The sequence below is a fragment of the Drosophila pseudoobscura genome, chromosome 4, assembly GCF_009870125.1.
Source record: "Drosophila pseudoobscura strain MV-25-SWS-2005 chromosome 4, UCI_Dpse_MV25, whole genome shotgun sequence".
NCBI lineage: Eukaryota > Metazoa > Arthropoda > Insecta > Diptera > Drosophilidae > Drosophila > Drosophila pseudoobscura.
This window is the reverse complement of record NC_046681.1, coordinates 20,193,728-20,213,233: the sequence shown is the minus strand read 5'-3', so window position 1 is coordinate 20,213,233 and position 19,506 is coordinate 20,193,728. Positions and strand designations below refer to the sequence as shown.

At 43.5% G+C, this 19,506-nt stretch overlaps 3 protein-coding genes across 4 annotated transcripts in view; 1 reads left to right on the top strand and 2 right to left on the bottom strand.

Annotated features, from left to right (window-relative positions):
• Positions 1-539: 539 nt before the first annotated feature.
• On the bottom strand, positions 540-2,381 carry LOC6902855 (LIM/homeobox protein Lhx2-like). Its single transcript, XM_002132555.3, is given in 2 exon segments — positions 540-1,125; positions 1,127-2,381. Coding segments are annotated over 2 exon segments (1,281 nt in total). The 5' UTR covers positions 2,251-2,381; the 3' UTR covers positions 540-968.
• A 1,468-nt stretch (positions 2,382-3,849) lies between these two features.
• Positions 3,850-6,897, bottom strand: IFT46 (intraflagellar transport 46). Of its 2 annotated transcripts, XM_001356463.4 has the most exons (3): positions 6,677-6,897; positions 6,227-6,623; positions 3,850-5,610 (listed from the first exon to the last, which is right to left on the bottom strand). In XM_001356463.4, exons 2-3 carry the CDS (start codon positions 6,410-6,412, stop codon positions 4,558-4,560), a joined length of 1,239 nt encoding a protein of 412 aa, XP_001356499.2. In that variant the 5' UTR covers positions 6,413-6,623; positions 6,677-6,897; the 3' UTR covers positions 3,850-4,557. The 2 variants fall into 2 exon arrangements, with proteins under 2 accessions (XP_001356499.2, XP_033235299.1); XM_033379408.1 differs by lacking the exon at positions 6,677-6,897 and having other exon boundaries at positions 6,227-6,669.
• Positions 6,898-8,566: 1,669 nt separating this feature from the next.
• The window catches only part of MESR3 (misexpression suppressor of ras 3), a 45,515-nt gene continuing 34,575 nt past the window's right edge, over positions 8,567-19,506 (top strand). The window contains exon 1 of the mRNA XM_033379409.1: positions 8,567-9,207. The gene's annotated coding sequence lies outside the window, so the exon portion shown is untranslated. The remainder of the gene's footprint in view (positions 9,208-19,506) is intronic.

The window sequence follows — 19,506 nt, the reverse complement described above, 5'->3', positions numbered from 1 at the left end:
GGACCGACACTCCCAGCATCGCGAGAATCCAGACTGTCGAACGGCACTACTACGAAAATCAGTCCGAGCTCTGGAACACATCCCTTGGACCTCCCGAGAGGAGGAGGTACCGACAGCGAGCGGACTGGAAAGGCGGAGAAAACATCTTGGAACGCAAGGATGAGGGCCCTGGCAGTGACCGGACAAAAAAGTAGACCAGACTAAAGATCACAGTGTCGCGCGACAGGAATCATGACCCAAGGGGCGCTTTGTATCGTGGCCCAGTGCGCAGGGGACGGCTGGGAGCTCGTGATGTCAGCCGGTCGCATGGGGTGGACAGCCGTCGTCGAGCGCACACTCCTTCGTATTAATCGGAACACCAGAAGAGGGAAGCCCTTGGAGACCTGCTAAAATAAAAGAAAGTGTTAAATAAAGTAAAAGGATAAATAATAACTTAATAAATTTACCTAGGGGGTATGAAGAGGCGATCGCGGCATAGCAGCTTGGGGCTGGATAACTGGATAATATAACTGGAGGTATATTCTCTCCCAAATGATGAATAGGGGGGAAACAAGGAATACGTTTGAATTTATTTTGGCACCGCAACGCTTCAAGCGTGAAAACTAAAAACTATTTGTTACATACATATATCAATATCAATATGAATATGAATGCGAATACGAGTATACCCATATGAAGTGGTAAACACTCGACAAATAAAAAAAAAAAAAATCGATCTATGAAACGAATATTTGCCCATTCGAAAGGGAAATGAAAACTTAGTTCTGCACTTGCAATATGTGCAACATTCAGCAAGTGATTTGTGAGAGAACTTAACCAAAAACTAAATCTATAACACTATAAGATTTGAGCTCAGTCAAAAGCAAACGAAGATTGAATATCGACTCCATCATCCGTAATCATGTGGCATCAAATCTCGCGGTCTCTCTCCCCCTGTCTCCCTCGTTCCAAGAGCGACGAGCCACGATCTACCCTTCTCGATTCAGTTGCGGTTGTAGAATATTGTTTTTTGTCCTCCAGCTGCTGTTCCTCCTCCTGCTGCTCCAATGGATCCAGACGCTCTTCCTCCTAGGCGCGCCCGTGCTCAGGGCTTTTTTTTGTCTGGACGCCCCTAGCTGGTTCTTCAGCAGCAGCAGTGGCCGCGGCCGCAAACGGAGAGTCGCCTCCGGTGGGCGTCTGGGGTCCCTTGTTATTGTTGTGGTCGCCGGGGGTGCACGGACCGTTGACCATGCCCACGGCCACACCCATGTTGGCGACGCCTGGTCCTCCGCCGGGCAGTTCGTCGGCGGCACCCGGGACCCCAGCGGCAATCGTGGCGAAGAGCAGCCACTCCTCGTAGTCGTACTCGCAGAGAATCTTGTTCATGCACAAATAGAACCGATCGCCAACGCACAATCGATAGTTGCACTGCTGGCAGGCGAAGCAATGCAAATGGTAGACATTGGTGCGGGCGCGCATCACCATCTCAAAGGCGAAGATCACCTTGCTGCAGGCGGCACAGTAGCCCGTGTTGCCAAATAATCGAAAATAATCAAGCTTGCACAGCATTAGGTTGCCCGTCTTGTAGAGGGTGGACCCCACTTCGCCCAGGCGACAGTCGCAGCAGCCGCACTTGAGGCAGTCCTGGTGCCACAGCATGTCCAGGGCGCGCAGAAAGTAACGGTCCTTGATGTGTTTGCCGCAGCCGGCGCACAGCAGGCTTCCATTGTTGTTGTTGTTATTGTTGTTGGCCGCAGCGGCAATGCTCTGGACATTGCTGAGGCTGTTGTTGTTGCCGAGGTTTACCCCGCCGCCGTTGCTGTTGCAACCGTTGTTGGTATTCTGCCCCACGTTGTTGCCACTGTTGCTATTTATGCTGGCGGCCTGCTGCTGCTGTCTTGAGTGCTGCTGCTGTTGATTCGTTGAGAGCCCGACGAGTCCGGGCTCTGTTTTGGTGATATCCATAGTCATCTTATTATTCACGGACGCTATACCATTCCAATAGATTTCCATTTGCGCCATCCGCGAACGCGATGGCTGCGGGGAGTCGACTTCGGGCCCCACTGCCGTCACCACAGACGGCGGCACCACAGGCGACACAGGAAAGAAATGCTGCAGCGGCAATGGCAGGTGTGTGGCGGCAATGCTGCTGCGCTTTTCGAAATTCGCCACCAAGAACTGATCTGATGATGAACTGATGTTCTGCATAGTAATGCGCCCCGCATCGCCTATGCTGGGCGATGCAGCTGAAGGTTCGATAAAATTGTTCATTTTCAATGACTTTCACACAGTTTTTGCTGATCTGCAATGCAAATTGAAATTTGGGAAATCCGAAGCGAAGCACGCACGCTTTTTGCAGAGTAACGGCGCCCGTCAGCTGTGCTGCCGAGCAGTGCTGCCAGATTCTCAGAGTACAAGCTAGATTGTATACGGTAGGGCCAACGATACGCCAAAAATGGCTAAAACTGAAGATAAATGAGCTCAAAATTATGTTGAGCTACTGAGCTTCTTCGGCAGCGTATGTTGCGATCAATTGAAAGATATTGAAAAGACGACGATTGTTCGCATTGAAAATCTGTTCTACGACGATATACGAGATTCAAGTGATTGCTGGATCGAATCAAGCGCAGGCCGGCCGAATGGCCTGTGCCCTAATGCAAGCGAGGCTTCGACAAGAGCGCGACCGATCGAGAAAACGACCGGACTTACCCGGTCAAAGCCGACGAGGTAATGCATGGTGCATGGTGCAGGAGGGAAGGCAATGTCGGTAATGTATATATACATATTTTATATTATTTTGTAACTCATACCGTTAGAGCTGTGATAGGAAAAGCAGGATAGAAATATCTCAGAGAGGTGAACCTCTTGTAAACCTTTTTGTTCGTACATTACATAGAATTTAAAAGCGCGCCAATAAATATGAAAAACAAAAATCCGAGTGTCCAGCCCTTCATGGAAAAAAACCGCGTAAAGCGATTGGCGGAGATGTTGGTACTAATAGTGCGCGATAGGTGTCGTCCGAAAAGCGCCATCTGGTGGAATCAAAATGTACTTCTTTATTTTTAACGGAAATTTAAAAATCTAACGTGAATAATTTTTATAAATAATAGCTTCAAAAGGCTATTTACGAATTATGTGACTCACACATTTAAGTATTCTCTAAATAATTCACAAATCCACGGCTAAATGTGATTAAAATGCCAAAGAGAATCGCATATACAAGATAATTTTCTCCTTGAGACCACATCGGAGTGAATCTATCAGAATTATGGACTGAGCATACGTCGGAAACACGCCAGAAGTGTCTGTTAATCAAACATGCGGCCATCACGCCCTCCGACTGCCCGGAAAATGCAACGAAAATGACATTAATGGGCTCTTTACGGCTTACGCATAATTAAGGCCGTTGCCTGCTTGGCTCTGGGCCTGGACCTGAGTCTGGGCCTCTGTTCTGGTCGAATCTTGTCTTAAGCGGGCCTAATTAGGCATCGCATGGCTGTTGCGTTGCTGTTGTCTGTGAGATGAAGTGCATGATTGGTTTATGAGTTAAGGCGATGATGGCTTGCGTCCCCATCCTTCCCCTCCGCATAAGTACACAAAGGCAAAACGTGCAATACTTTATGCCCGATTTTATGGCCGAAGCAGATATAAAGCTGTTGCTCCATTCATTCAACTCGTGCGTCTACAGCCCCAGGACGATTTTCATTTCCATCGCGACTTCCCACTGGGCATACATATGTACGTATAAAATGTATGACACACAAAGGAAAACCAAGCTGGCTTGAACTGCTGTGGTGCTGCAGCTTTTTTACTTTTTTCATAGAGCCTGTAGATGATTTAAGAAGAAATTAAAAAATATGCACATATGTGTAAATTTCTGATGTTCTTACATGGTTTATTATTATAATTATCATAGCACTCTCATAATTTTCACTCGGTTTTTGCCATACCTATGTATATCCAAACGCATTGATGGGTTGGAAAGGGAACTGTATGAACTTTTATAGGACTTTGTATTTTTGTCAATACAATTGCTGTACCTAAAGATATGTGCATATATCAATATGTATAATAAAGCACACACTCTGGAATCTATGTTTTAGCAATTCCATGAACAATAAATCTTTAGATGAAATTATTCAGATTTTCTTACATGCTCTGTCATTTGCAGATGTAATGCAGCTAAGTACTTGATTGGTCGTCCCTCATTAGCCAAAGCAAACAGTTCCTCGCCAGAAATGGAACTTAGTTTACCTCCAATCAAGCCATCCCATCCCATCCCATCCCCTCCATTAACATTACCTTTCCCATCTCCCACATCAAACAAGCAGGTTATGGGTTGACCATTTTCCAAGCGATTTAATGCCAGAATAGAACAGAGCAGAAGCCGAAGCTCCAGCCGTAGCATTCTCTGCATTCGTGGCATCCGTGGCATCCGTGGCATCCTGCGTGGAGGCAACAAAGGCAAACAAACGGCGTCTGGCTGTCACTTAATCGAAGCCATTAGCGTTATTAGTGGGGCCAGGCATCACCTGCCTCCACATCCACCTCCACCCTTATACTCATCCGCAGGGCCACCTACTCCCATGCCTGGCTGGCGGCCAGGTACAGGGCAAAGAGTGTCTGGACGTTGTGTATGTAATCCGCCTGGGAGTCCAGGGGTCCCTCGATGCCAAACCTTTCGCATAGCACGCGCACATAGTCGGCCAGCGAGAGATGTTGCTGCAGGCAGGAGCGGTAGGCCTGATCCAGGGCATCCTTAGTCTCCGCATCGGCATAGGAGCGTGGCCAGTCCTCGAGCAGAGCGTCAATGTCCTTGCGGGGCTGGGCATCGTACAGGGATTGGGTCATGTGCACCTGCTCCACCTCACCGATCCACTTGTCAATGTCCTTGGCCGATCTCGCGGTGGGTACCAAGGCAGCCGAGGATGCGTGCCGCGGGTTTCTCCCTCGACTGCCACTCAACACGGAACGGAGTTTCATATTGAGGAGACTGGGTTCGCTCTGCGTGCCCGATGGCTCGTCCAATAGCCACAGACCCAATCGCTCCAAGTGCTCGTCCAGCTCCCGCTGACGCTGTGGCTGGAGCAGAGGTGGCGCCTGCACCTTCAGCAGAGCATCCACATCGCCCACAGCGGGTACGAATTCCGGAATGAACGGCTGCAGGTGATAGGGCGTGTCAATCGTCTGCGGCGTGTACTTCAGGATGTAGGGGAATATGTCTTTGAGGTCTTGCTGCAGTGGCAGTTGCTCCCACTTGTCCGGCGTCAGGTTGAAGGACGGCTCCTGTCGTTGGCTACCGCCTGCCCCCGCCTGACCTGCACTGCGTCGCTGCTGCATGGGCAGTGCCAACTTGTGATGCGGCAACTTGGGTACCGCTCCTCCACCCAGTGTTGCCTCATCGCTGCCCGAACTCATTTGATCATCCTGGTCCTGGTCCTGGGCCTGAGGCTTGGCATTCCGAGTGCTACCTGGTCGCGTTTGAGGCCTTGGGGCTGTCATGCCCATACCCATGCCGTCGGCCAGTTGCATCTCGCTGTCATCGTCCTCGTCGCTGTCCTCGGCCTCGTCATCGTGATCAATGATGTCCTGTAGGAGACCATCGTCATCGGTGGAGTTGTTTCCCTGAAGCTGTTTTGATGGTTGAAAGTGGGGAATGATGTTTAAGATGTTTGGTAGAGCAGGGTTGTTGAGGTGGATGGGGATACGTTATTATCGAGAGGAGAGTCTGCGACTGAAAGGTACACAATGAAGATGATAGGAAGAACGATTTGGGACTGAAAAGCAAAGAGACCCCAGCATAATCATTCTATGCAGCGATGGATAAATTTTGTACATAGTACAGGCAAAGAGACTAAACACGCATACAGTTTATGGTTCAGGATTCTTTAAGGCAGGATTTGTATTGATTTGGTAGTATTTATAGCGATGGAATAGTACTTTATAGAGACTTTATAGAGAACTCAAGATTGCGACTTTAATATAATGTGTAGAAACCAATGGATACATGGAACAAAATGAATAGATGGTATTGATTGTCTTTTACATATGTATAGAAACGCACAATAAGATGCAGAAATATTCCAAAATGAAGGGAAAAATTTTACGGTAGGAACAAAGACACTTTTCGAGGGTTTATTGCCGAAATGTACTCTCCTTTTTCTTTTCAAGACTCTCTTCTTCAACAACTCCCATCGCCACAATATGCCATTTAGCAAGTGCCCCTCTCATTACCTCGAGTACTCACCATTCTTCGATGCCTGCCTGCGGCCGCCCTTTGTCCACCTCTGCCTTCCTCTCCTGCTCCAGCTCCTGGTCCACTGCCACCTCTTCTGGCAGCAACTGCCGCACCGATTCTCGGCTCCATTTGAACGCTGCTCAGATGCTTGGAGTCGCCTCCGCCGATTGTGATCTCCTCGTCGTAGTAGTTCATGGCCACAGCCGGCTGTGCACCTTCCTTCCTTCCTTCCAGCTGCGAAATGCTCGTCCTCTCGAGTAGTTCTTCCCACTTCCTGCCGCTTGGGTTTACGCGGAATCCTCGCTGCACTTGCCTCACTGCATTGACAATTTTCCACGATTTTCCGCTCCTTGCAGGTGCAGAGAGTCCTTCAACTGTTGTCGCTCCTTTGCTTCCTTCCTTCACGCTGGATTTTTCTTTATGTTTTTGTCTGTTTTTCTTTCTGTTCTGGCTGCTTACCTGAAAAACTTGTCAATTGCTTTGGCAGTGGGTTGTCTTGACAACGACACCGCGTCCACCCCTGTCTGCGCTCCCTCCGCCGCATCGTGTGGCAATACGTATAATTGTTTGTTGCCTGCAAAAACATTTACGGCCGAAACAGTTGCTCTTTGTTCTGGCCTGATACGATACCCGACGGACCTCCGCCTCTGCCTGTGCGTCGGCCTGGGTCTGGCTCGCTATCGCCTTTGGTTTTAATTACATGAAATATTTAAACCGATTTCCCATAATTTGCAGTCTTCAGGCATTTAAATAGCAGTGTGCTACTGTCTCTGGGCTAGTTTATTGCCGGGTTTCATTAATGAAGGAGCGAACTGTTTCAAATTTTCAAAAGGTTTTTGAAAGGCTTAACATCGACAGCCATCAATTAACAAAGAGGCGCCAGCTCTGGCTTGAGGTATGTTTTTAGCCAAAATATCCATAAACTGGGAGTACCAGATGAGGTGGCAGATATAACAATTAGTAGTTCCAGATGATTTGTCTGTCGCAAAACACATGTGGGTGTCTGTTGGAGGTTAAAAAGTTCCTTATTGCCGAATGCGTGCTTTGAGATTCCCACGATCATAAACCCTAATATCCTACCCTACCCTACCCTAAGCGCAATGGGGTTTTATTTCATTGTTTAAGAGAGTAACAACATCTAGATGATAGTAGATATCTGAGCAGACTTTGTAGGCATTTAGGCATAATTATACCAAAATAACCCTCGGTAAGAAATACAAAGATAATCGCTACACTTCTTTATAATATTCATATCCTTAAACCTGACAGATTCGTTCGAATATCGCCATCCATTAATACGCCTTTTATGCAATCTAGATAGTAATAAATTTGTACATATGAATATAGAATTGGTTTTGATATTCCAAATGCATTATATGTATATTCCCTGAATGCCAAATATTTTATTTGTAACGGCATTTTCAATTAATACATTAATACGTACTTCAGGAAAAATCTCTGCTTTTCTGGATCGAAATCCCTTTTCTAAAGTTATAAGAGAATTCTCATCGTATCAACCATTTCTGAATCTACAAGTTTGCAATTCATTTTGGACTGCATATTAATGGATGGTTAATTTATTAAAAAATGTTTTCTTTGCATTCTTTTGTATAATTTTTTGTAATACTAAATGTTTGAAATTTTGAAAATTTATTTAATTCTGATGCATGGTTTTTATACCCCTTCCATTGACGCCCATGCCCTTCATTCAACAAGAAAAATACTCAAACGCGCTCTCATTTTCGCTCTTTCTCACTCACACACTTGCCAAAGCACCGCAGCTGAGAGAAACAACTCACACTCTCACTCAAATGTGAGAGACGACAACAAATAACATAGCTCACTCAACAGAGCCTGTTGATGGAATGAAAATATGTACATATGTGTTTCCAGCGGCAAACTCTGTTAGTAACAGCTAAAATTTCAAAATTGAATAAACCGTGTAAAAGAATAGGTAATTTTACTTATTTTTATTTGTTATTCATGAAAAAATGTTTTAAATTATTAATATATATTTATTATTATTTATTATATTAAATTTAGCGAAAGGTAAAAGCAAACGAAAAATAAGGGAAAATTCAAGTTAAAAATTTGATCTAGGAAATAAAACTGTACGTAGAATTGATTTGAAAATAATCAATTATGCCGTTATTGATTTAAATTTAAATTCAGAAATATTTTTGAATATTATTTATTAAGAAATGGAAAAGAGCTAAATCCTTTACAACAAACACAAAAAAATTGCCTACAACCTTCTCCACGACGGTGTTTTCGCTGCTGGCCCACTGAAAACAGCAGCAGCTGTTAACGTCAGCCGGAAGGCTGCTGCTTGTTTTGCCGCTTGCCACTTGCCGCTTTTTGCTTTTCGTTTCACTCTGTTTTTGAATCTTGCGCTGTTCGGAACGTTTTCCACTCGCTACGGCGCTGCTCTGAGAAAAAGGCACATTCCGAAGTTACGTCTTTCGTGAACGTAGTATCTGTGTTGGTGTGTGAGTGTGCTAAAGTGTGCGAGTGATCAGCAACAACAGCAACAAAAACAACAGCGTGCAACAAGAGCGTTTGCCACTAATTAAATGCTAAAGTGTGGTGTCTGTCTGTCAATTGAATCGAAACGATACGACTTTTGATTGAATTAAAATACAAATTACACGAAAAAAAGTACAAATTTAACAAAAGGAAAACAGCAGCAGCAACACCAATTCCAATTAACGGTAATTAAGCCGGTGAGCCCGCGATAATTTTTCCTACACTTTCCTCCTTGTGCGAGGAAGTCGAAGTGGCAAAAGATTGTATTTTTTACACACACACACTCTTTTATTTCGGGGATAATTAAAACCGAGAGTGGAGTGGAGTGCCGCCGTGTGTGTGTCCCTCCTCCGTCCTTTGTGCAAAGGGAAACAATTTTCATTAAACCGGCGCGGCACTAAAAGGATTACCCACCCGTTCATCTTCATCAGGCTCCGCCGCAAAACCCCTGGCACCGAAAAGCGGTAAGTTTTGCCCCAGAATCCACCCACTCACTTCCGCTGCGACACGTTTCGCGCCACGTTTCGGGTCTTGCAACAGTTAAAAAGGGTTGAGCTGACCAGCCGTTCGCAGGGTCAACATGCTTTTGTTGAGGTTAAACTGTGCCCTGAGCCGGAATTACAATCCCATCCCCCCAGCCAGCCAGTGAATCCCCAGCATTCCGAGACCCATGCCAAACAATGAAACACACGCCAAACTTTTCGGCAATAAAACGAAATTGTTTTGAATTATTGAGATCTGAGAGTGGGAGTCGGGGACTGGGACAGGGACGGGGACGGCAACCCTGTAACCGGATGGTCCTTTTTCAGGGGTTTCCTTAATGCCAGTGTATGTATTTTATATTTTTTGTTGAAATATAATTTATTTTTCGGCGCATTTATGGGCGAGCCGATCCCAACCGCAGGTCCCACGGAAAAGGACTCTTATAGGTGTCTGGGGGCATTAACAGTTAACATGTTTTGCGGTATTTGATTGGTGCCAAGTCTTTTTATCAGCCCATAAAACGAAAGGCGGCCAACAAGCACCAAGTGTCTGCCACAATTTCGGGGCATATGTTTGCTCTTCGGGTTATGTGGTGGGGTGTGGCTGAAGTGGTGGGCGTTGGCTTTGAGTGGGGTTTTCGCAAATTGGAGAAAGGTTTTATAGAGTTCAACGGGGTAACGACCAGTTTATCAATTCTGTATGGGGGCTGCCTCAGTCGCAGCCCCGATAAGAGCTTTTTATTTTAATGCAAAATCGCTTTGTGTCAATGCACTGAAAAAATAACATTGAATATATCCAATGGAGACATGTTGCGAGTGTTATTGAACTGACAGAAGGATGGATAACTTAAGGTCACTTTTGATAAAGAACTCTCGGAAGAATCCTGTATGTGACTCTTTGAGCTCCAGTTCAAAATGATCAATGTATTCGATTCTGGAAGAATGCCTTTTAGGGAGAAAAGACTTTATGGATCCACACATTCCAATCTTGCTTCGTAGGATCTCCAGAACACTCTTACAGAACGATCAAACTTGGGAGTTCTCTAGAGTTATTTATCCTCGGATTCTGTTGGTGAAAAATTCATCCCTTTTCTTAGCTTAGTCATGAAATTCTGCATATCGAATCGTCAATGAAATTTAAAGTTTTTATTGTTCCTTATTTGTTCAGTTAAATCTCAGAGCTCCCCACATAGTTTTGCCATATTTTTCCCTAGTTTGCCAAGAATCCCAAACAACTGATATAACACATTCCACATTCGGATTCAAACCTCTTTATAACTCTTCAAATAGCATCCACCAAAATACCATCAATATTCACATTAGTGTCATAAATTTGCCAAAAACCCAAGACAATTGCAATCTTCAACAAACATTAAGATTCATTTACCGCCAAGAGCACCTAATTTCTGAACCAAGTCTGCAGCGGCTCTGTGGTTATTGGCCGGGCCCATTCAGCCTCAGCAGCTAGCATTCGAGAGCCCTGTGCGGCTAATTAATTTCCATTCAGCCAAATGGAAATACGTTAACCATAGAATGCCGCAAATTAATTTCTAGACTGAATGAGATGGAAACAAAGGTGGGGGAGGGAGGGAAACAGACAGACAGATGCTGAACAGACGGCGGCAGTCCTCTGTCTGTCAGGAGTTGCGGGATACGGTCTGTATCGAAAGTATATACCTACATATGTATGTTGAACTAATGAACAAATGAACTACTGCTCTTTGGTTCTTATTCCTGGACTGAACTTCATTGATATCAAAAAGCAATCATAAATATTTGGAGCTTAAAAGGTATCAATAGCCCCCCAAAACAAACCATAATTCAAGTCAAGTAGCTTGATAACAGAACTACGTTAGTTCGTCAACTGGTCGTGCGCGAGAATTTATTTTAGTTTTACTTTTATAACTGCTTTGAGGCCCAACATTTTGTTGGTAGTACATGCATTACTCTATGAAGTAAGCTTAAAATGCCGAGATTAATTGTAAACATATGTGAGAACTCTTTTTGTATCCAACACTTTCGACACATTCCAATTCTTGAAATCCCTATAAACTATCCATAAAGTCTGTTCCAGTTTACTGGGAGGAGTCAATCGAATCGTGATATATGTTTGTGATCTTCACTTCAATACGTTTCGTTTGGTATACGACAATATGTCCTTCAAGGACCCAATAAAAAAGTAAAAAATATATGATAATTTGGCTATATATTTAGTTGAAGGAACATAAATTACATAAAATAGAGAATCTACATATTAGAACTTCTTCTGTGTTTCATATTTTGATTTTATTCGAATACCAGGTTTTCAATAGTGCATATTATTCGAGGAGGGATAATCTTCAACCATAAATGAAAGATCTATAAAGTTATCATTCCCTATACTTCTGAAACACACTGTCCACACTATATTGGATTTATCTGTGGGTAATATAAATTCCTTGAGGTCTCACTAGCACTCTCTCTCTCTCTCTCTGTGGCGACCATTTTTATTTGTGGTCAGGCTATTTCGGTTTATTGTAATTTTTTATGGTCCAGCTATGGTTCTGTTGTTTGGCTTCATAACCAGCGACTAGCGACTAGCGACCTAAAATATAGTATGTATATAAATGTACAAATATATATGTATATAAATGTGTAAGTGATTCTATTGTTCCTCTTGTACTTTGGACATTTCCCAAGGCCTGAAAGCAGACACACACTTTCGCTTTTCATTGTTTCTGTGTGTCTGTTGGGGCTTTTCCTGCCCCAAAAGAAAATAAAGGAAAAGGCAGGGAAAATGTTTGCTTATCTCTTTGCCTACACATTTTTATGTGTGTTTTGCTTTGTTTTCCCCCACACCCCGCGCTGCTGCTGATGGGTGTCGAGGCTTGAGAGGATTCGCTCTTTTCCGGATAATCATCAGCATGCAAGGCCAGGCACCGCCATCCACCAGCAGCAGCCTCCATTCACCATTGCCCCATCCTTGTGCCACATGGCTCCTCCACCAAGTTCAGGCGAAAGCGAAAGCAGATGGAAACCCTGGTCGGGCGGGGGTCACCATAAAAATGGAAAATTGTTCTACAGTTGAAACTTTGTCGTAGGCACAGACTGCGACATCGACTTCGTCTTCGAATTATGCCAGATTGGTTTTTATTTAAATTAGTTTTAGATTCCTTTGGGTTTGGGTTGGGTTCTCTTTTTCTTCAATGCTCACTCAAGTGTTAAAACAGAGACTGCCAAAGGACACAGAAATTGATTTTGGTGCAAAAAAAAAAATATCCATACTCGTAGAAGAATGTGCGAAGGCGGCGGCAGCTTCCCTTTTATAGCCAGCTCAGCTGTCCCTTGACCAAAAACGGGTTCCTAAGAAAACTGCCTCTGCCACTGCTTTGAATAAATAAACAACAAAATGTACAACGAATCAGATTTCAGTCCCTCTACTATCGATGACAAATTGCACATAATTTCTGCCGTCTGCTGAGCAAATGTTTTTCGAAAACTGCACGGATTGTGGATTTCTTATTTATTTATGTGTCTATTCCAAGTGTCGGAACAGCCTTTGTCTCAAGAAACTGCTAGAAAGTAATAACGACAGTTTATTAAAAGCCAATTGAGATCCATTTCAGAGATACGAGTATGAGAGAACGGATATCCCGGCACCCGTCATGCATGTTCGCAAAACTTTGCCCAAAAGAAAACAAAACTCTTGATTGTTCGGCAAAAACTTTTGCTGTTAACCTTTTCGGTTGACCTGAGGCCACATCTCCTCTTCATCATCAGCATAATCCCCATGGGGAGGAGGGGAGCAAAAACAAACTTTCCCATGAGCCCAAAGAGAGATATATATATATCCCCCAGAAATTCGTTGTATCATTTATCACAACTTGCACTCCCAAATATATCGTGTTACAAGGCAAAGCCAAAAGAAAAGTGAAATGAATTATGTGGAAGGTGATGAAGTTATCATCGAGCTATCATGACTATACAGTCGCAAGGTGTTCGGCTTGTCAATGGGATTGATTATTCAAATGAAAGGCGGGAAATCGTAGATAGCGCATGGTACTCGTATAGAGGCGCCAACTTTTGTTGAGGGGTTGGGTGCTGGCCAAACAAATGCCAATTAATAATAAATGAATTTTCAAAGTGATGGCTGAGGGTGCAGCCGACATACAGAGGGAGAGGGAGATGGTGTTATGAAATTTCCTATTGAAAGTGCGATTGAAATTTGAAGATAAGAACTGGTTATGTCTTTACGGGATTAAGGAGCAGTTTTTGTGGCATTTAATGAACTGAAAATTCGGGGATAGAAGATGATATTTGGCAAATGCATTAATTCTGGGACAAGTTTTTTATATTTCTTCTTCCCCTTCACACTTTTCACTAAGGAAAGGGTAGTCATATCCCATTTCTGAACCCAACTAGAAGTGATCTACTTGTAGACCAGAAATCACCATCAATCCCCGATCAAACTAAACCACTCTTTCGCACCATTCACCATCAAAAACCGCAAACAAGATTTTTAAAATAACACAATCTCCTGCCAAAAGCAATCCCAACGGCCAAACAAACTAAAGTTTTTTTTGTCGACTGAAACTTGTTAATAAGCAATTTCTAAGCAGAGTTTTTTTTGGGTTTTTTGATTGTTATGTCTTCACCATTCCTACTTTATCATATCTCTTTCATTTCTTGTCGTTCTCTGGCATTCCAATAAACAGCTTTGGTTGGGTTTTTACGTGTTCTGTACGGTTCTGTTCATTTTCATTCTTTCACAAGCATGAGCTAGTATTATGGTTGCTGGTGACCCATTTTGTGCGGTATATTAAGTGTGATTTCCAATTACCAAATTACTGACCTCAAAACCGATTACTAAACATGCTATAACCACTCTACACAGTAGGAAAGTGCATTATCAGCAGAAAGAACTGTTGGAACCCCAAGAATATAGACAGAACTACACCGAAACCGTATCAATATCAATGGTGGTGTGAGTGTGTGGGTCTAAGATATGTTATCTGCCAACCCACTCCATTCATCCACATTCCCATAGCTAAAATTTGATGCGTAGCAATTCAAAGAAATCGCTATCGATTAATTTCAGTCCCCCTATAGCATATACCTAGCGAGTATTTGTATATTTTTGGTTCTGTGCTAGAATTATGAGCTCATCAATGGCCGGGACAGGTTGAATACTGCGCTTTATTTATATAGATTTATCAGTGAAATATATTTACCATACATGTATTTGTTCTCTATCCCCTTCTATTCCCTTCTTGCCTTTTTTTGCCATTTGTTGAGGCAGTCAGTTGTTGACTCTTTCGCTGACTCAACTCTGAGTCTGAATCTTTCCTTATTGTTCTTTCCGCTGGTTCCGATTCTGACTTCGTTTTATCATTTTGATGTCATCGAGCGGGTTTTTGTGGCCATAAAAAATCGCTCTTACGGTGTTTTCATTTCTTCTGCTTAAACCTTTTTATTCTTTTTTAAACGTTTTTCTTTTACTTTTTGTGTGGCACATTTATTCTCTTCTTGCCAGCCTTATTCCTGTTGTTTGATTTATTCGCTGCAGCGTCATCTGCTCGTACCATAATTTTAATTAAAAATCGCTTAAAATCCTTTCCAAATTGTTTTCGAAAAAAACTTTTGTGTGACAGATAGAAAGAGGTATAGGTGGAGGGGTGGAGGTAGGGAGGGAGGGCACGAGGTGACTGAGTGTCAACACGTGCCAAATTGTTTGTGTGCTCTTGTTCGTATCTGTAGGAAGTTTTTTCGGAAAACTTTTTCACTTCCACGCAAAGTCGAAAGCTGAAGTTGCAGAATACCCGAAAGTATCTGCAAGATAAAAAACCTTAGCAACGCTGAAATTTAAAGTTGAAGTTGAAGTTTTATGCGCCATGCCATGCAGTTCTTCCTTCTTTATCTGGTTCGTATTGTTGCCTGTTTTTTGTTTGGTTTGTTGTTGCGTGACACTCTGCCGCATTAGCATTAACAAATAGAGAGAGACAGGGACCGAAACAGAGACAGAGACAGACGGACAAATTCCATAATTGCCCAGGTATGGGCCTCAGGGGGCTCTACGGGCAGGGCGGCCAATTGTTTGAGGTTTTGGGGTTTGCCTCATTCATGCCTTCATCCCTCTCACTTTTACGGGGCGACTGGTGTTCGGGCTGGTGGCTGTTGGGGGTGCGTCACCATGGCGTATGATGAATTTAACGCACGTGCATGTCACACGTCACTGTGGTTCGCTGTTGTTTCGCTCTCATCGTTGTTGTACTTGTTGTTTCAGTGGTTGTTCTTGTTGCCGGTTGTTATAATATTGTTATCCTGTCAGGTTTCGCTGATGGCGTTGTCGTTGTCGTTGTCGTTGACAACATGCTGCACGTTTTCCCTGGGTTCTTACCCCCTTTTGATATCCTTTCAATTAGTTGAGCAAATTAATTTTGTCATTGAGCTGGTTACTTACCGGAAAAGGGTTAAGGATTTGCTTAATATTGAGTTAAATGAGCTTCGTAATGCATTTTGCCGGCTGGAAACTTTGGAGCGAGTTCCAGGGAGTGATTTTTAATGTAAATTTGAAACGGAAGTTATTATTGGGATGAATGTCTTGGAGGAATAGTCTCAATGAATATATATCCATATATTCCTAGAGTACAAAATATAATCCAGAATCCTATAATCCGATCCCTGTCGCTATTTTATTAGTAAATTACTTAATCGTTAGGGTATTCCACATTCATTGACAAAATCCAAGTCCTTTCTCCAACCAAATCCCAGCTGTACTTGTATTTTTTCGCGTTGTACTTCCTGCTGTTTGTTCGTGCATATTTCAATCAAATTTGTTGTAGCGGTTGCTGTTGCTGCCCCTGCGGCTTGCAGAGAGACAAATGCATGAATTATCATACGCACCGTTGACCCAAATTTTTTAAACCAAACCCGAAACACCCTTGAACGAGAGACACAAAAGAAGAACGAACGAACGAACGAACTCACATGGTGAGGAAGGCAGCAGCAGGCAGAGAAGAGTCATTCCGAAATAATATATTTGGCAGCACGTGCCATGGGGACAAGAGAGAGGCAAAGAGATAGAGAGGGAAACGACAGGGTTGCCATTCATTATGCTTAGTTTTTGGGGCGCGGCTGTGTCCTCCTCTGTATTGTGGCGGGGCCCCTCATGAATTGGGTCAGTCCGTCCTAGGGTTTCTCTTGCAGTTCTCTGTATATATACCTACTATATATAGCATAATGGAATGCCATTTTGCAACGAGTTAGTTTCATATTTTCATCTAAGCTGCCGCTCGAGGGCATGCCCCATTCTCACTAACCCGTTCACCGATTCACCCATTCTCTCCCATTCTCGTTCTCTGTCCTCTGCCTTTCCTCATTAGAGGACAAAGCGTGACTTTCCCTCTGCCCGGCCACTTGAGTCTGCTTTTAGGCGCTTCGGCTAATTATGAGGAAAAATTCTTGCAACATCTGCAGTGGCAGTGGCAGTGTCGGCACCACTTCCCCCAGTTTGCTAGATATATCCTCTACAGGAAGCCAAGTGCTGGCAAGTGCGAAGAGAGCTCTGAGGATGCATTTTATTTACGACAAAGTGAGCTTGCCGCCAGCTGTGTGCCACAGCATTTGATGGGTATGTGGCAAGGAAAGGGCAGGAGCTCGATGCGAGTGTTGAGTTGTCAGGAAAATGTGAATTTATATACAAGTTTACCAAGGAATTTTTAATATCCATTGAAGGTACTCGTATGTACCGAAAAGTAAGTCTTTTCTGCGCCTCGCCAAAGGCTGTGTATGTTGTTGTTTGATTCTGGGAACAACTCAGCTGTCCAAGGCAATGAAGGACAGACGAAGCCGAGCGGGCAGCAGAGCCGAAGGATGGACCAAGGGTAATTAAAGTCCTAGTATGACTTATTTTCTATAAAATACTTTCCTATTTTCCTGTATCTAAAGCTCTGCAATGCGCTAGAAAATCAGGGAAATTTATGTTCATTAAACTTACATAAGCCATGGAAGTTCTTTTGGCATTTCAGAACTGCTTTCCATTCCATATATCTCCCATCTTTACATATCAAAGAACCAAAGTACTCGTACTATGAGCCACATTTCCCATTTTAGGCCATAGACCCAATGGAAAGTTGATTACTTGAGCAGCTCTAAATGCCTTGTCTTGTCTAATTTCTGGTCTTTTGTTGTAGCGATTTTGACAGCTCTCTTGGCCATAAAAGGCAAAGCAATGAGACTTACATAATCCGCGCCAGCCAGCCATTGAGCATTTCTCGCATATGGCGCTGCGGCTGCCGGCCTGCCGGCCTGCCCCATTGTTTCTCTGTCATTATTAATCCAATTAGTAGTTGTAATAGAACAGGCCCAGGCCCAGGCCGCGGCCCGACACCCCGTCGCAGCTCGCAGCGGGGCAAGGCGACGTCTACGAGAGAGGAAAGTCGGTATCGGTCGACTTGGTTGCACAACGCAAAAAAACGTGCCCCAAAGGAAATTAGGTCGCTGTTGTGGCACGAGACCGCGAAGGCGAGAATCGGAACCGATTTGGAAAAAAGGCAACAGAAGCTGTAAGGCAATATGTCAGGGGTAAGCTGCTTAACAGCCGGCACTGTCTCTCTCTCTCTTGCTTACCCTCTGTCTCTGAGTGTCTGTCGATGTTAATGATGTTGGATGATGACATAAGCGGGCAACGTGCATCCAACTTGCCCCCAACTGCACTGCGCTCCAAAGTCTTGGAAAAAAGGTCAAGTTCAAGTAAAATTAAGCACAGGTTTGTAGATAGAGATAGAGTTTCAGTTATGTGAGTATCTGGCTAAGCGGTTTATAAGCGGCTTAAAAACTGGAAGATGATTTGTGCCCCATATTGAAATTTTGTAAGTGGGTATTTTTTAGGCACATACAGAGGATGTTGATCAGATAATTACAATTAAGATAGAGAAGGCTTCTCCTTCCCTTTGTGAAGCTACCATAGGATCGATTGTCAGAGAAACAAGTCCTTGTCCGAAAATCTTCTTTGTGTCTAAAGATATTTGTGCTAAAAGTTCAAAAGAATCAACATTGAAATACTATATCCCCTGCCTGCAAGAACAAATAAGCTGTCGAAATAGCTATCTTTTATTGCTTCTGTAGATACTTCTGTAGTCTCAGCCAAACCAAAAGGAACGTTCAATCTTTGGCGGCATCTAAAGGGTATCTGCAAGGCTATCAGCTCCAAATCTAGCCTCGTGCTTTAGAGTATTTTCCTCTAAATGAGTACTACGACTACAATTGCCTTTATTGACGTCTGTTTATTTATAGTTTAATTATTTGCTTGTCTGAAGTCCCCCTGTATTTAGACAAGTGTTCTGCCACTTTTCATGAATTTGCCCTAAATGAGCGGCAATTGTGCGAGACGTTCATGGGGTTAATGATTGTGTGAGTGTTTCGGGCATTCTCTGCGTTTTATCGACTGCTGACGGAACGTGCCTCAAGACTGATGTTTATAAGAAACAAGTAATTCTAGCAGTTTTTATTGCGAGCTTTGCATTTGAGCGTGCGATAAGTTTTGCTAGGGAAAATCCCTTTAAAATAAAAACTGGATAATATGGAGATTTTTTGTGGTTTTGTTTTGTGCTACTCTGGGGAATAAAGTATATTTTCAGTTGGGAATTCGTGCTGGTAGTTCCCCATCTTTAATCAACTCAAAAGATTGCACAGCTGCAAATTTTAATTCTCAAGAATTCAGACGGAGTATTTTAATTCCATTTTGTATCAATCGACGACCAATTTGAGATCCTCTCCTACCTAGCCCCATAGATTGTTTGACTTATTCCCAACATATGTACGTACGTGTACTCTAAAGTGTGATATGTTCCTTCTGTATCATATCTTTAAGCAAATACGGGTACACTCTCTACAAACTGTGAAATGTGCTACCTGCTCAACATTTTCCAATATTTACATACAATTCCCAGGCAAACATCGATCGCATTTTGGTGGCTCAAAAATGTGTGTTAACCTCTGACACTTTTCCTTGGGCCTAAGCTGATTTAGAAACGCAAACAGCATGGAAGAGACCCGAGACCCGAGACCCGTGACTAATCGGTTCAGAATGTACTCGATGGAAATGTAACCACAGCACAGACGAGACGTGGCCCAAGACCTCACAGATATGAGAAATATTAATCACCAGAGAACAGAAAAGTGGACAAGGAACGAATACATAAAAAAGAGAGGCCGAAGATTTCAGATAGAGCTCATAGAGAACCGAACCCCACTCGCACTCGGTACTCAAGCGATTGTGCGGTCATGAAAGTGGAAAGAGGA

Coding starts and splice junctions, on each gene's coding strand:
- IFT46 (XM_001356463.4), bottom strand. CDS start 6,412: ATGAACTACTACGACGAGGAGATCACAATCGGCGGAGGCGACTCCAAG. Junction 5,611..6,226: donor CAGGCAGGCATCGAAGAATG/GTGAGTACTCGA, acceptor CCATCAAAACAG/CTTCAGGGAAACAACTCCAC.